The following is a 17,714-nucleotide window of genomic DNA, read 5'->3' on the forward strand; positions in this document are numbered from 1 at the left end:
ATTGAAAGTGAGGAAGTTGAAACGTTTCAGTCGAGATTCATGGGTTTTAGGATATTTTATGGTGAAACAACCACCAAATTCAGACTCAGGGGTTGAGACAAACCGACTCAGGGGGTTGAGAAGAACCGACTCATGAAATTTGGGATCAACAACCACCATTTACGACGATCGATGGTGGTCGACGGTGGCGTCCAATCACCTTATGTTTTTATTTTATATTTTCAATTATTTTATATTAAATAATAAAAAAGTCACATCATACAAAAATAATAATAAAATAATTCATAATGATCAAAACACGAGCAATTCGAAAGTTCAGTGAATAAATTAGAAAAATTAAAAATACGCTAAGTAAAATAGGAGAGAGAGTACAATTTAGTGAGGAATGATTTATTTTACCCTTTAAATTTTAAGTTGCAAAGGTTGTGTGGCATCATCTAATCTGGTTTTCTGGACGTATCCCTAAGTATAGTATTATACTTTGGATGGTCATCTTGGATAGACTTCCTACCAGAGCAAGGTTGTTGCGAATGAGACTTGCCATAGATAATGACAGATGCTTGTTATGTAACTTGGAGTCTGAGACTCGGAATCACTTATTCTTTGAGTGTGTATATGCGGGGAATATCTGGAAGGCCATTCTGCAGCTCTGTGGTGTTAGAGATTTCCACTGGGATGGCGAGCTAGCTTGGGCCACTCACTGTTTTGAAGGTAAATCTCTCATCACAAGAGTGCTTAAACTTGCTTTGTCGAGCCATGTGTACTGGATTTGGAAGGAGAGAAATGGAAGATTGTTTGGGGGAGTCCTTAGACCGTGGTCTACTATCCTAGAGGATGTCAAAGCTATTGTACGTATCAGGTTGAGTGGTTGCTCTATCAACGGTGGAGATCGGAGGAACGCTACCCTTTGCGCTAGTTGGAACATTGCGTGATATCTTGGAGCGTCTCCCTTCTCTGACGCTCATCTTATATTGGTTTTGGTTATTAGCTGCTAAGGGCTTTTGATGTAAATACCTGTTGTCCTTGTTGTTTCTTGGTCTCATGTAGCAGTTTTCTGCTCCTCTTGGGTAATAAATTCAAATTATCCAAAAAAAAATTGAGTAAAAATATATAATAACTATATTATTTATATAATTTATTACACAAAAATAATTTTTAAAATAAAATTTAATATTTTACAACTACATGATTGTGGGGTAAACTACATGTTTAGTACTTTAATTATCAAATTTGTTCCGTTTCAGTATCTAAATTTTTAGAATTTGTTTTAAACCATATCTAATGTTTATTCTTTATTTTATTTTAATACATCACTATTAAAAACTTAACGAATAAACTAATTAGTATGATGTAATATTTTTTAATATTTTAAATTATTTCTATTTAATCAATATAACGATGATATATATCACAACCTTTTTGAAATAAGGCCATGCAAAGTATGGGAATGGACTCCCATAAAGCAGCAGAAGCATGGCCACTGGGCCAAGCTTTTTTTTATATAAAAAATTAGCTTATCCTTATTCCGATATGTAACGGAGTAAGGGGAGGTAGGATAGTAGGCTACCCCCAACGTCAGATTGCGAGCAGCTTCCGTAGGAGACCTCCGAATTTATGAAATGTCCACCGTAAGAGTCGATCCCACGATTTTTTTTTATATAAATTCACCGCAAAATAAGAAATTTTAATTGAAATTACGACTTAAACCTAGGATTTTCCCCCAAGAAAAATTAGTTTCCAACCATAGTCTATGAAATTGGTTATATATCATAATTTTATATTTAATTTATATAATTATTTAATTAAAAAATTAAATTATTGAATTATTTAAAAATATAAAATATTTTTTCATTATAAACTAAATAAAAAATCATTTAAAAAGTCGTGTTTTTGGAAATTCATAAATCCTTTATTAATTTAATATTAATTAAATAAATATAAATTTTAAACTATTTATGATAAAAATAATTTTAAATTTCTATTATATCAGAAATACATATATTAAATTTATTTTTTAAAATAGTTTAATATTGATATTTTAAAAATATATATTTAATTATTTTTATTTCAGAATAAAGTTAAAATAATTTATTTTTTAACTAAATAATTTGGTTTATAATGAAAAATGTCTTATGTTTTTAAATAACTCAACAATTTAATCTTTAGTTGACCAAATATATTTTATTTATTTCAATAGGGTGGTATCACGTGTCATTACCCTAATGTTATATAAAAATAATAAAAAAATATTATTTTATTATTGACATAAAAGTTTAAAAACATTAAAAAAAATATCACATCCTATCATCTCAGTGTGTCTGTTTTTAAATACTAAACATATACTTTATCCATGATTTTATTATTACATCTATCACTTCCGCGGATATATCACTGTATCTCAAAAGATAATCAAATCAATTAAAGAGAAACTAAACACATGTAATGTATATTTATTTTTCTTGATTCTATCTAAAATAACTTAGATTGTAAAATAAGAGATAAATCAAAATTAGGGTTTGTTCTCTCTTTTTCTCCATTTTCACAACCGTCGTTAGACTTTTTTTTCTTTATTTTTTTTATAGACAGCAGTACTAGTCTTAATATTAATTGTCGACAGCTGTTATTCATTATTTTTCCTTTGTTTTATTATATTATGTATTTTTTTTTCTTGTTTTTTATTCTTAATAATTATGCCTTTTTGGCATGTATTATTCTGTATATATGACACGTTTTTTTGCCTCTATGACATATTTTCGGTTGTTTGACCATTGTTTTCGTTTATTTTTTTATGGTTGGATTTGACATCGCCACGTCAAGATGGCGCTTATTTGTTATCGTGATGATCTTTCCGACTTTGGATCCTCATATTGAATTTGGATTTGCGATTTGCGTTCACGGATATTATTTTCACATCGCTCGATTCTGATTTACGGAATGCTGGTGATCTTTCAATAGCTTTTTTCCCTTTTATAGTTCGTTTGTTGATACAGTTAGATCTATTCGGATTTATCTCTTGTCCGAGTTTTTTTAACCTTTTCCTTGTATGGTCTTTGTGTGATCTTAAGTGGTTAGTTTTCTTGTGTTTAAGAAAATATTCTTATTATATATTTAGTTTATAGTTGTAGTTATAAACATTTATTGTAATTTGAATATTTTTTATTTTTAATAAAATTAACTGTTTATGTAAAAAAAAACCTAGATCGTTAAAATATAAAACTATAAATTTATAAAATTAAATTTCTTTAAAATAAAGTGACGAAATTAATAATAATACTTTGTTCCTACCCTGGAAACCTGCATAAAAACCTCATCGATATTCTTATCATATTAATATAAATATTAACCCTAAACTATAAATCTTAAACTCTAAATATCGAATGCCCACGGATTCTCTCTCCTCATCGCTTCTTCTTCTTCAGGAGTGAAATCATTGTGGATGTTGAACGTCTTCCGAATCTCCTCCGGCGACTTCCCCTTTATCATGTCTGCCACTATTTGACATGTCAAATCCAACAAGCTCGTCACATTCAAAAAGTTAGCAGCCTGCAAATCAAATTTTCAATTTCAACTTATTATTATTATTAGCATCTAACAAAACTTTCATGGCATTGGCAATGGCAATTGCATAATCATAAATAAGAAAAGAAAAACCAGAAACTAACCATGATGAGGTCATGGAGGGTGTCTAGATCAACTTGGAGAAAGTCATCGTCATGAGTTTTAAGTCGATCGTCATTCGAGTTAATTTCCCTATGGGCCTGCATCTCACAATGCTCAAGGACCTTGGATAAGATCTTGCCGGTGACGTTAGGGATAGGGATTTCTTCGTCGGCGCAACCGTCTTCCATCATCTTATTTATCATGTCTAAATGAAGCGCCACCACTTCTTCTACCTCGAAAATCTCTCCATCTGAGCTCTTCAATATTATCTTTTTAGAAGCCGATGCCATTGCTGAATGTAAAAACCCTAATCTAAAGAGAGAACAAAAATTTAAACTCAACTTGCCAATGTAATTGTGGGGGAGAAGAGTTGGGGAATTTACTGGTATTTATACAAGGATTTAATCCTTTATGAGAAATCTAATTTTACTCAAATTATGATTTCTTGTACATTAAATAAAATAAATCTAATAGAAAATACAAAGAAATATTAAAACAGCGCGCTTGTTCTTCAAGTAACAGTGGATATTATCAATTAAATATCTGAAAATTTAAAGATTCTTTTTTTTGGATAAGTAAAGATTTTATTCATCCAAAAGGAACAGCAAGCTGCTACAAAGAACAATATAACACCAAGACAAATCCCAATCTAGACATAGCCTCCTATTTACATCATCAATCAAGTTCATACTGCATCTATACAATTTAATTCTTATAGAATCTCTAATTTTATGAACAATTGTATCAACCGAACGATTAACACCTCTAAACAGCCTATGCTTACGTTCCTCCCAAAGAAAATAGACAAAACCAGTCCAAGCAAGCTTTAGGATACAAACAAGAAGGGATTTACCCCTCAAATTCAAGGCCAGCCAGTGCAAAGAATCATCCCAGCAAAGAATCGGCTGGTTATGAAGACCACAAGTCTGCAAGATTACATCCCAAACCTCTCGGGCGAAAGAACATTCTAAAATCAAGTGATTCCGAGATTCCAGCTCAACTCCACACAGACCACAGATATGATCAACCTGAATTCCAAATCTGGCTAACCTATCCTTTGTAGGAAGCCTATCCATAATCACCATCCAAGCCACAATGGAAAATTTTGGGACATGAGCAGGAAACCAAATCAATTTGTGTCATTCAACCTTGTCCCTCCTCTCACGGATATGGTCCCATATCCATGCACCTCTAATCTGAGACAAAACAGCAGCAGAACCAAAAAGTCCCCAAGCCTCCTCCCTCATTTTCACCAGCTTTCTTAGGATCCAGCTAAAATGAGGCTTACAGTCAACTGTCCAAAAATCCATAGCCTTGAAACAATAAGATTTGAGCCAAGCAATCCACAAAGAGCCCTCATCAGCTAGAATTTTCCTGATGAGCATGAAGCAGCATGCCCTACTCCAGTCAGAAAGTTTCCTCAAGCCCAGACCACCCTCTGATCTTAAAGAACAAACCTGACTCCAACTCACTCTAGCCCCTCTAGCTGAAATATCACAACCTTTCCAAAAAAACCTCATGCATAAATTTAAAGATTCTTATAAGGAGAAGGAAGGGTTGTTTTCAATCATGATTTAATAAAAGAGAGACTTCATTATACTTTAGGTTTTTAAACTCGTGCTCTTCTTTTAGATTGGTCCAAATTTTTTGTTCCACTTATTTTTTTTAAAGATTTTAAATATATGAAGTTTTTTTCTTTATAAAAGTGACTAGTTTTATTAAAATAAAATAACTAAAATTACAATAAATGTTTATAACTATAATCGTAAACTACACACATAATTAAACTATTTTTCAATAATCATTAACACAAAAAATTAGTCAATAATCATTAACACAAAAAAATATTCATTTAATATCATACAGTGATCATATAAGGAAAATGTTAAAAAAACTAACCAAAATACTCGAACAAAGATAGATACAAATAGATTTGACTGCATCGGTAAATGAAACACAAAAAGAGATGAAAACTACTTAAAGACTACTGACAAATCGCATATTAGAGTTGAGTAACGTGAGAAAATTATTCAAGAATGCAACTGTGTATCTTAATCTAATCTAAGGGTCTAAAGTAGGAAAGATCGTCATGATAGCAAATAAGCATCATCTCGATCAATCGAGGCGTCGTCAAATCTAACCTTGAGAAAAAAAATAAAAACGAAAAAAAAGCCAATCAACCGAAAACATGTCATAAAGACAGAATTATTAAAAAAATAAAATTCAAAAGAAAAAAATATATAATATAAGAAAATAAATGAAAAACAAGAAATACTGACGATCGACAGCCAGCCAAGTAAACATAAAAAGAGTGAGCAGCACAAAGGGAAAAAAACCTAGGTAAATATGTGAACTTTAAATATTTTCAAATTGACAGTGTTTACGTATTTAATTCGTGGCTTACCATAATAATTTGCATATACTAAAATTTTAAATTTATCAGTCTATATGCTACTGCTCATGATGGAGGTTAGAACAAAGACAGAGGATCAGTGATTACTCTCACTGGGTAAAATACGTGATTTCAATGATTGGAAAATGCAGATAATATATTGCAGGAAACAAGAACTTACACCATAAAGATGATATATCCTTTATATATAGAACTTTATGTATGTATTGTCTACTTCAAGACAAGGAAACATTGTTTTGCTTAATACATCCAAAACAAAACCTAATTCATGAATAACAAATTTTCAAATGAGTTCTCAAATGGTAGGGGAAAAAAACGAAAACATCCTACAGAATCCATCATTTGAAGAACCGGATATGGAAAAGAAACTACTTTCTTCCCTTCTCTTCTTCTTTCGCCAATATAGTATCAGTGGCGAATTTAGAAAATATTTTTACGGGTGAGCACATATGTATTTTAATAACATAAATTTTTTGTAAGGAATAGATACAAATAAAATTTCAGGGTGAGCACAACCAATAAAATTGATAATTACCCGAAGAATATTCGGATTCTATAATAGACACTTTGGCGTGGATCTGCATCAGTTCAGTACTCTCATAAACTTTTCCCATATCTGTAAATATATATACTTCATAAAGAATATCCACATCCATAGTGTACACACAGAGAGAGGAAATTTCTTGATTATTCGTAGTACCTGTTATCAAACATATATGAACATATACTATGGATATTGACCTAATCGAAGCTCCAAATCTATTTCATGATCTTCTTGACTACTTCCACCAGCCTTGTTGTTTTCATTATAGTGTACATGGGATGGACCGATTCTCAAGTTCAGACTCTGAGACCAATCCTCTTCGACTCTAAATGGATTCATATACCGTGAATTGTCCACAAATGGTTCATTCCCATGGTGTGTGTGTTGGGGTCTAAAACCCCAACCCCATGATGCTGGGAAAAAAGCTTGACAACTCACATAATGTGGCTGATATCTTTGAATGGGCGGATATGAATAAGACAATCTAAGGCTCGAATAAATCTCGTCAACCGAGCTAGGCCGATTGCTCTTGGCTCTATCTTTCCTGTGGATATTCATGTGCCCTCCCAATGCTTGTGCTGTCATGAACCCTCGCTTGCAAAACACGCACTCATAGGACCGGCCGGTGCCCGTGCCCGTGACGTCGTTTCTTTGCTCTGACCGATCGGTCTCTTGGCTCGAGCTCTTGGAATCTTCAAGCTGATGGTTGGTTTCCATGGAAAGACTGAATTAAGATGTAATCAGCAGAGAAGTAAATCGATAGAGAGGTTAATGCAACACAAAAGATGGGTATTATAAGCGAAGAAAGAAATAGACGAGAGACAAATAAAGGACAGAGGCATTGGGTATGAACTATGAAGAAGATTTCTCTGAGAGAAACAGTCTCTGATCATTTGTTTGCTGTGAGGGCTTTTCTGATGGCCGGCTTCTGCCAAGTTAATTATATTAAATGCTAAACCTGTTCACATTGAAACCATAATTCTCATATGAATCCCTCATTTCTTTACTAAAAAAAATACAACTGAGAATTAACATTTTCGAAGTTAAAACACAGAATGTTCCATCTGATGTGTTAATGTTTATGAATTATTGCAGCAAAGAGGAAAAGAAATAAAATAAATTAACCATAACTTGGGTAATTATGAAACTGGTGAGGAAAGACGTAAGAAGCTTATTGCAGAATTATTTGCATTTGTCCTTATTAGAAAACTAATTTCAATGGTGTATTTACACAGGAAAAGGATGATCTTTCATATCAACAAGTACACCAATTTATAACAGATACAATGCTCTATTAGAAAACTAATTTCAATGGTGTATTTACACAGGAAAAGGATGATCTTTCATATCAACAAGTACACCAATTTATAAGAGATACAATGCTCATCAGCTTTCCTCTAACTGCCTAACAACTCCAGCTAACCACTTAACAGACTAACTGCTTAATACATGTGCATATTTCTTTAACAGCAATACACGTGCATGTTCTTTAACAGTCTAACATTCCTCCTACTTTCTAAACCTTCTTGATGAAAAGATGAACAATTGAATCGAAAGTGCGGATGCTTCCTTCCGTTCACTTTGAATCGAAAGTGCCGATGCTTCCTTTCGTTCTTCTTGAATCGAAAGTGCGGATGCTTCCTTCCGTTCACTTTGAATCGAAAGTGCCGATGCTTCCTTTCGTTCTTCTTGAATCGAAAGTGCCGATGCTTCCTTTCGTTCACTTTGAATCGAAAGTGCCGATGCTTCCTTTCGTTCTTCTTATTCACCTTCATTTATTTCTTCTTCATCCTCTTATACAAGGATCTTGACAGACTAAAACTACTTGATATGAAGAATTTGAACAACTGACGAATACATTTTTTGTCCTCCTGTTTGAGCTAACAAAGCCCACATTTTCCTTCTTTCATCTGGAATTCTTTCAGGAATCAAAACCTTTTTATTTTAGCGTACTCGTTCATATGAAGTTGCCGCACTTGAATCCGGTGTGGCACCAGTCCACAAACTGAATGGTGCGCTTGGTCTTGATGGTGGCAATGACAACGTTGATGTCTTTGGGCATGAAATCACCACGGTACATCAAACAACAAGCTATGTACTTGCCATGACGAGGGTTGCACTTGACCATCATAGAAGAGGGTTCAAAAACACTGTTGGTAATTTCAACAGCTGATAGTTGCTCATGGTAAGCCTTCTCGGCAGAGATGACTGGAGCATAAGACGAAAGCATGAAGTGGATTTTGGGTAGGGACCAAGTTGGTTTGGAACTCGATTACATCGACGTTCAATGCACCATTGAACTTTAGTGAAGTAGTCAAAGAGGAGATCACCTGAGAGACAAGACGATTAACATTGGTGTAAGTGGGTCGCTCGACGTCGAGAGAGCACCTGCAAATGTCGTAGATGGCCTCATTGTAAAGAAGAACAGATACATCGGTGTGCTCCAAAAGAGAGCGAGCCGAGAGAACACTATTGTAGGGCTCAACAACAGAAGTAAAGACTTGAGGAGATGGGTAGACAGCGAAACCTAGCTTGGATTTCTTGCTGTAATCAACAGACAGACGCACCCGAAGGAGAGAACCAAGACCAGAACCAGTGCAGTTATCAGCGAGCTTTCTGATACGGTCTAAGCACAAGTTGACGATCTCCTTGCCAATTGAATAGTGGCCACAAGCAAAGTTTCTGGCAGCATCTTTCTTGCCGCTAATGAGTTGCTCGAGAAGAGCGAGGCCGATTGAATAAGAACACCAACAAAGCGGAAGAGAAATGGTCGCAGTATCATAGTTGAATGATTTCATCCGTTCTACTGAAACAAATCAGACACCAGCAACATCATTGAAACATTTGGTCGAACAGATTGAAAGCATGCACACCGAACAGGAACAGAGATAGAAGATGAATTGAGAAGATTCCCAGTAACTATGATGATGACAACGATAATCCACACGTACCGTAGCAGATAAAGCAATCAAGAACAGCGGTTGAGAAGATCAATCACCGACGAGAAAATGTTACCAGGATCACCGAGGAGAATGGAAGCAATTAGGAGCAGAAGCAACAGAACAACGAAAACAAAACTGAAGTTCGGAAAAAAAATCTACAAACTATGCCGTAGTAACGGCAGGAGAGTAAAGGAATTCAATCGGCGCAACGACGGAAGCGACAATGACGCCAGTATCTTTTAGCGAATGATACCATATTAGAAAACTAATTTCAATGGTGTATTTACACAGGAAAAGGATGATCTTTCATATCAACAAGTACACCAATTTATAAGAGATACAATGCTCTATTAGAAAACTAATTTCAATGGTGTATTTACACAGGAAAATGATGATCTTTCATATCAACAAGTACACCAATTTATAAGAGATACAATGCTCATCAACTTTCCTCTAACTGCCTAACAACTCCAGCTAACCACTTAACAGACTAACTGCTTAATACATGTGCATATTTCTTTAACAGCAATACACGTGCATGTTCTTTAACAGTCTAACAGTCCTTGAGAATAAGCTTCTTCTTTTTCTCCCACCAAAATTAATGGGAAACACTTATCTTTTAACAACTTCGTTTACTATCACACTTTTGCTTCACAAGTTGAGTCATTTTCCTAAACTTTGCAGTCCAACATTCTTACGTTAAAAGGGCAGGTTCCTTGGTTACGTACATGGGAAAATGGCAGCACTATTAGATTTCCCACCAAATTTACGTTCCCACCCCCCAGTTGTGGCCTCCCGGTTCCCAAATTTTATCGTGACTAATTTAGATCGATTCATGTCGCACATATAATTTTAGTGAATGAATCTACCATTAGATAATTTCTGATTCGAACTTAAGACTTGTTTAAATAATATTAAACTGCTTACCACTTGAATCAAACTCATAAATAATTTTTTTTCAATAATTATGAATTCCTTTTTTAATTAATCATTAAAAGTGAATATACAATTTAAGTGATAACGTGTGTGACTGTTGTATTGTTCAAACAAAAATATTAAACTTTAATGACAGTGACATGTGACATCTTTTAAAATTACAATAAATAAAATTAAAGAAAATTTAGATTTTGTCATGTGTCACCAATGTATTGATCAAATAAAAATATTAAGAAAACAACACAAACGATTAACAACGCCAAATAAAGTCAAAGAAAATTTAGATTGTATCGTGTATAGGTGAATATAAGAAAAACATGTCAAGTCACTGTTAAGTTAAAAATAGAAAAAAAACATAACATTTATAATGCTTTTGTCAAAAAAATAAGTTAATATTCAAAATAGAAAAGAGATGGTAAGCTAATGATTAATGATGTGATTTACCCGAAGTATTAAATAAAAGTAAAGTAATTTAAAATTTTATTTAATTGCAACTCTCTGACGTAGCAAAATACACCTAAAATATGCGCAAAACAATGATCATTGGAAATGTCAACATATTTGACCGAGTCTGCCATTTTTTATTATTATTATTTTTTGATTAAGAGTCTGCCAAAATTTGATAAAAGCGAAAGGAGATGATAGGACTCTCAAACATGGACGACAACAACATGAGTACCATAGTTGTTTTCTTGGGTAAACTACTAGTTTAGTAGTTGAACTGTTACTTTTATTCTGTTTTAGTATCTAAATTTTAATTTTTTAAATATTATAATTAACGTTTAGTTTAGGTTTCAATTTGATGTATCGTCGTTAAAAAATTAACAGACTGTTAGATTGACTTTTTTTTATTTTTTTCAATGATGACATGATATTATCGTATTTGTGACACGTCAACAGCACCGTTAAATATTTAACAACGAGACACCAAAATGAAACGGAAACTAAATGTTAGTTATGATTTAAAAAAATTTGGGTAAAATACACTATTCCTCACTGAACTATACTTTCTCTCATATTTTATTCACAATACTTTTAATTTTTTTTAATTTACTCACTGAACTTTCGAATTACTCCTGTTTTGATCACTATGAATTATTTTATTATTATTTTTGTATGATGTGTCATTTTTTATTTTTTAATTTGAAATAATTGAAAATATAAAAAGCAGAAGCTGGTCGGACGCCACCGTCGACTTCCATAGATGGTGGTCGTTCGTCTTATTCGTCTCGACCCATTGAGTTCGAATCTGGTGGTTGTTTCACCAGAAAATGTCCCAAAACCCATGAGTATCGACCGAAACATTTTGGCTTCCTCACTTTCGATCTCCACTTTGTGGATTTCAGAGCAAGTTCCGGCAAAATTGAAGGCGGATTTGGACTCACGGTGTCGAGACGAAGCGACCCATGAAATTTGGGATCGAACAACCACCATCTATTTTTATTTTATATTAGATAATAATAAAAAAAGTGCCACATCATACAAAAGTAATAATAAAGTAATTCAGAGTGATCAAAACAGGAGCAATTTGAAAGTTCAGTGAGTAAATTAAAATAATTGAAAGTACAGTGAGTAAAATAGGAGAGATGATATAGTTCATTAAAGAATGATATAATTTACACAACAAAATTAAATACCAACACAGAATAAAAAAATAATTTAGATATTAAACATATAGTTTATTCTCATTTTTTATTCATGGTGTATCAAATAATATATAAAATATAATATTAATTTTAAAATACATATAACAACGATAATAGGTTGATAATTTAATTTTGTAACAATTTAGAGTATCATTTATCTTTGATGATTATAAATATCTATTAATATAAGAAAACATTCTAAAAATCTAAAATAAAAATAAATCACAAAGATATCTTAATAAACATCAACTAAAATTTATATAAAAAAACTCGTTTTTCATTAACTTATATAATTTTTCCATTTTATAAAAGAACTCTTAAAAAATTTATTTTAATAATAAATATATTCTAATATATATATTTGATGTAAGTATAAAACTAAAAAAATACATTATGTAATATAATTGGAAGATAAATGAATTTATATCTTACAAGTCAAAGTCAATATTGTTCGGTTTATTTTAAATAGATTTTACTTTTTCTACTTAAATAAAGAATTAAACATTTAAATAAATACTTAACCTCTTAAGGCTGCTCACATAAAAATTTTAACTTTGAAAATATTGAAGACAGATATAATACTTTTAAATATATTTAAATAAAGATTTAACTTTTTTGAATTTGTCCAAATAAGAATGCAATGTTCTTAACATATTTTTTTAATTTTAGTTAATTAATTTTAATAACACATTATCTTTCATTAACAAAAAGACACATAATAACAAACTTAACTCCCTAACATTTCCCCTTTTTGGAGCTTTAATCCTAATTCCTTTTTAGACCATTCTTACGTCAATCTTTAAAATTTATTCAATTTGATATTTTTAAATGAAAAATTTAATTGGCGGTTAAAATTTTAACTTCGTTAACGAGACCATTGTTTGATTGTTCGCATATACTTCATAAATTTAAAAATATTAAAAATTTAGTACAACCTATAATTTTTTTTAAAAAAGAATATAATTCAACACAATTTTGAAGGTTAAAAGCTGAAGTTATTAAAGAAAATTAAGGTTAAAATGATAAAATAGATAATTATCATAAACTAAATTTAGTATTATTTCAAAAACAAATATCATGGCATCAAATTTAATTAAAACACTAATTATTTGAACAAATTAAAAATATTAAATTTTGTATTCAAGTATATTCAAAAACTAATAAATCCTTTATTTAATTTTTTAAATATTATGTTTGAACATTTTACCTAAATAATAACGCTACAGCTCAAGCTTTAGATAATGTCTACGTCTTTTTAGTACAAGCACCCATTCACACTCGGCCGTTTCTTGTTTCCTTCCAAATAAAGATGTTATTGTGTTACTATCTCATGCCACGGATAGAACGGTGAGCTTAGAATACTTGTAGGGATTTTATGTTATGGACTTATGGGTAACGAATTTCTAAACTTTAGAGAGTGATAAACTTATAAGATTTTAGGAGAAGAAGATAGATTATCAATAGAAAAAATAAAAAGAAATTTAAAGTATATGATAATTTAAAAATTTCAGAAGAGGCTATTGTCTCACTCGTCCTCTATCCATCCCTAATTACTTGGATACAAACATATACACTCCACTTGCACAGCTTTAAATAAAGATTTGTCCTCAATAAATGTCAACTAAAATTGGTTCTCGAGCAAACAAAGACTACTGGAATTGGCGGTCATAAGAAAGAATTTACAAGTATATGAAAAAAATAATTAATCACATTGGTATCTATTTCTTTTAAGTATTGGATAGCTAAATTTGTTAGCCACTAAGTCATGTCTTGATCACGAGCCCCCGTGGCAGTGGAAGCCACCCCAAACTCAGCGACAACGCTGGGAAATGCTGTAGAAGAATGCATAGCATTACCGGCTATATTCATGCCACCCAGCTTGCAGACGCCGGTTTCTCTTCCAGGGATGTTCGTGCATGGACTGTGACCGGACCCTTTCACCGGACCTCGAGGGAGTGATTGAACCACGAGCTTATCTTTTGCCGCCAACTGCTCTCCATTCAGTAGCCTCATTGCTCCAAGTTGGACGGAAGCTACTAACAAGGAGAAAACCAATAAAGTTGTGAACAGGTTTTTCCTATGGGAGAATACCATCTTTTCTCCGTTTCGAGCAGAGTAATTGGGGGGGGGGGGGAAGTCGATATGTTGATCTGGATGAGATTGGTGGAGGTTGGCAATTTATAGAGAGAGATTGAGCCGTGTTCCCCCCGGTTTTATTCTATGGGTGTGGTTTGACTGCAATCTGAAATGGTTTTAATCAAATATCTGAATTTGACTGAACCATGTGGTTTGAAGATTGAAACGAGGCGGAACTGATCAACAACACGGCAGCCTGACATACTAACAACCATAAAAGTGGGAAATGTTTGACAATTTACATTTGTTTATAGTCATGGTTTGATCATCTACATCGGCCCCAACAGATTATATAATGCAAAAAAACCGTATTGCAAAGTAGATATAATGAAAGAGTGAACAACCAAGAATATAATTTATTGCCAATGGCTTTGAAACCACCTGCTATGAAATTGCAAAAGAAACCAAATTTTTTGTTAACCTTGTAAAAAGAAAGAAGCTTCAAAGTTTACCTGGAACGGTCTTGGCAAATCTTGTTCCGGAGTTCAAAATCAAACAACGGCAGGAATTTAGATTAAGGGAACGACTGCAACATTTGACAAAACTTAAGATTGACTTGAATATTTCAGTTGAATCACTGAATAAATAACCATATAGTGTTTGAACAGTGAAGGTTTTTGACTTCAGAGGTTAGAAAACGTGGGAATTTTCTTAACGAGTAAAAGTAATCAACTCTTCACGTAAAAGATTGCAGCTTGTTAAGTAAGCCACAGCCCTTTATGGAATTTTTTAATCGGAAGCGTCTTTAACATGAGGTACAAGCTAAGATTTCTCGTCGTGCATCTAATCCATGCACGTTGGGGGTACAAATCATTTAAAAGTATTAGGGTACATATATCATTCATAGAAACGAAGGCACTAGTCGCTAATTTGTTAGTCACTGCAGAAATCCCATTTTTCTACAAGTCGAGGCATCCACTTGGATGTACATCACCGATACAACTATACCTGAATGTCATTTAGATAAAGCATCCATCAGTTTCTCCTTCAGTAGTTCGGCACCACCACTTGGGGCTCCAATGGTGAAGGTGTGCACAATCTTGTCATTATCAGTAGTTGAAACGTCAGAATCTTGCGCTGTAATTTGGTTTTCCTTCAAAGCTTTTATGACTCTAGAGACTGGGTGAGCATCCAAAGGGTAGCGCATTGTCACAACTGCATCTTCATGCCTTTGCTGGAAATCTATATCAGGCATTGGCAATTGCTTTTGTGGATGGTTTACAGTCTCCTTTTCAGTTTCCATTACCCTAATCTTCATCTGGAGGTCAGTGATATATGTAATGGCATCACCAAGTAGAGAGGCCTTGTCCATCTTAGAGATATTAGGGACAACGGCCCTTAATGCATAGAATCGCTGATTAAGCTTTTCCCGCCTCTGTCGCTCTGCTTCAACATGATTCAATGGTTCTTCTCTCCCATTGGCAGGCTTCCTTCCTCTCTTCCTTGGTTTTCGCTCATCAGGTAAAGATTGTGAGTCATCTTTAGGATGCTCCATACCAGAAATTCTCGCTTGTGAATTCAGACCTCCAACAAGTAACTGCGGGAACAACTTTGCGTCGCCTTCACTTTGACATCCATTAGAGGAATTACCATAAAGTTGATTGGGACCTAGAGATTGAACATCGTAAGATTCCGACATGAAGCCTGACTCATCTTCTGTTTTTGGAGAGAAGTTAATACTAATCGATTGAGATTTTGAACCACCCAAACTTAGTTCATGTCCAAATATCTTTGGAACTGTTTTTGTCTGCACAGAACTGGATCCACCAAACACGGTACTCACCATCTCCACAGTATTATGCTCTTCAGGAATCAACTTAAAGGAACCGAGCTCCACCACCCCACACTTCACAGGTACAAACACCACTGTTTGCAGTCCAGCAGATCTGGCTAAAAATGATCTCGATTGATAATGATTTGAACAAGAATTCACATCCGAGGTCCAAATTAATTTGCTTGACTTGTAGGATTCTCCAGGACCATACGGTGTATTACAGTGAAAATTAAAGTACCTTGAAGTGAAATAAAACATCTCCATATCTGATATGCCATCCAACTTAGCCCCATAGCTATCCTCTTCTGACCCACCAAAGCATACATGAAGTTTCTGGAGTACCTTTTTTCTCACCTCATTTATCTTCTCAGCCCCTTCTAATCTGCCACCGACACCAGCTCCACCAAGCTTAGGATCCCGGCAATACCCATCACCCCAAACCAAGATCGACCCACCAGATTTCAAGTTCGACACTTGCCAGTAAATCCCATAGTTCCAATTTGAACTCTCTACGACCTCGCAAAGCTTTTGTTGCAGACCCAAATAACTGGGCGGTGGAGAGACGAGATCTGACAGCACGTTCTTAGCAGCCAACACTATCAAGTAATCACAGGCTTCAGTACCCAAAACAGATTCCACCTTAGCCTTATCTTCCTCATTAGTCCAAAACTTTTCATCCATTTCTTAATTACCGCTCAGAACTAGATAAATAAAGCACCAATTATAACAGAGTAGCTTACAGCTGTGCTATAAAGCATATAAATTGCTAAACCATAATCAACAATGTCCATTCAACTCAAGCACTTGAAAATTTCCCAAAATCCACATCTAGCAGCTAAATTAAAACCTTTTAACCTGCAATTCGACAAATTCCATAACCATTGAGCAGATTATCACCATCACTCAATTCCGAAACCAACAGCTTCTATAAAATCATTCCAATAACTAAATAAAAACAAAAAAAAATTCTAGCAAAATGGTAAAACCTGTCCACTTATCAAAATGCAAGAAGTCAAAGGAACAAAATTATAGGCAGTAGGAAACCCAATACATAAAAAGTAGATAAAAATCCTTACTTGAATTGGGAAGTAGTGGTTCTGAACTTGAGCAAGAGGTTCACCTGAGAACAATTAGGCATTCAGATCTGTGAAAACGTTAGGGTTTCTTCTTGTTTGCAAATACTAGAATTTGGGTTCTTATCTCCTAAAAAGTTTGGCAATCAGCATGTAAATCGGTGCCACGTTGGGGGTCCCATCCCATCAATGTTTTTCATATGATTTTTTTTTCTTTAAATAAAGAAATCATTGTCACGTGAATTAGCGACGAAGACGCCTCACTCTTTTTAATTCCCCAAATAGTCAAATATGTCAATGCCAATTGAAGAGGAAACCCATTTTGTTGGGCCCAGTTTCTTTACCGATCCATCCTTGCATAATGTTTTTATTTATTTAAAATATGAAACAATAAAAATAGTATTTATTATCTTTTCAAATAAAGAATATGATACTAAAAATATTATCAACCCCAACCACTTCTACAACAATAAGGATAAAGGAGAATCAATAATTAAAAAAAAAAGGAATAATGCGAAGTTTTTTATTCAACTAAGTTTGATTGGAGGAGTTTCGTCCGTTTGTTGATAATTTTAACAGTGGAGAGTTTG

At 33.6% G+C, this 17,714-nt stretch overlaps 5 protein-coding genes and 1 pseudogene across 5 annotated transcripts; 1 reads left to right on the forward strand and 5 right to left on the reverse strand.

Moving 5' to 3' along the window:
• Positions 1–485: 485 nt before the first annotated feature.
• LOC120143620 lies at positions 486–932 on the forward strand. The gene has a single exon (XM_039157902.1). It carries the CDS (start codon positions 486–488, stop codon positions 930–932), a length of 447 nt encoding a protein of 148 aa, XP_039013833.1.
• A 2,434-nt stretch (positions 933–3,366) lies between these two features.
• LOC120143621 (SKP1-like protein 1A) lies at positions 3,367–3,972 on the reverse strand. The gene is made up of 2 exons (XM_039157903.1): positions 3,663–3,972; positions 3,367–3,543 (listed from the first exon to the last, which is right to left on the reverse strand). Exons 1-2 carry the CDS (start codon positions 3,948–3,950, stop codon positions 3,367–3,369), a joined length of 465 nt encoding a protein of 154 aa, XP_039013834.1. The 5' UTR covers positions 3,951–3,972.
• Positions 3,973–4,244: 272 nt separating this feature from the next.
• LOC120143623 lies at positions 4,245–4,736 on the reverse strand. Its single transcript, XM_039157904.1, has one exon. It carries the CDS (start codon positions 4,734–4,736, stop codon positions 4,245–4,247), a length of 492 nt encoding a protein of 163 aa, XP_039013835.1.
• A 2,064-nt stretch (positions 4,737–6,800) lies between these two features.
• Positions 6,801–7,401, reverse strand: LOC120143530 (transcriptional regulator TAC1-like). Its single transcript, XM_039157834.1, has one exon. It carries the CDS (start codon positions 7,332–7,334, stop codon positions 6,801–6,803), a length of 534 nt encoding a protein of 177 aa, XP_039013765.1. The 5' UTR covers positions 7,335–7,401.
• A 1,173-nt stretch (positions 7,402–8,574) lies between these two features.
• LOC120143624 lies at positions 8,575–9,415 on the reverse strand (annotated as a pseudogene).
• A 5,568-nt stretch (positions 9,416–14,983) lies between these two features.
• On the reverse strand, positions 14,984–16,989 carry LOC120143568 (transcription factor bHLH3-like). Its single transcript, XM_039157875.1, has one exon. It carries the CDS (start codon positions 16,730–16,732, stop codon positions 15,233–15,235), a length of 1,500 nt encoding a protein of 499 aa, XP_039013806.1. The 5' UTR covers positions 16,733–16,989; the 3' UTR covers positions 14,984–15,232.
• Positions 16,990–17,714: the final 725 nt, after the last annotated feature.

The sequence above is a fragment of the Hibiscus syriacus genome, unplaced genomic scaffold, assembly GCF_006381635.1.
Source record: "Hibiscus syriacus cultivar Baekdansim isolate YM2019G1 unplaced genomic scaffold, ASM638163v2 tig00110858_pilon, whole genome shotgun sequence".
NCBI classification, from domain to species: domain Eukaryota; kingdom Viridiplantae; phylum Streptophyta; class Magnoliopsida; order Malvales; family Malvaceae; genus Hibiscus; species Hibiscus syriacus.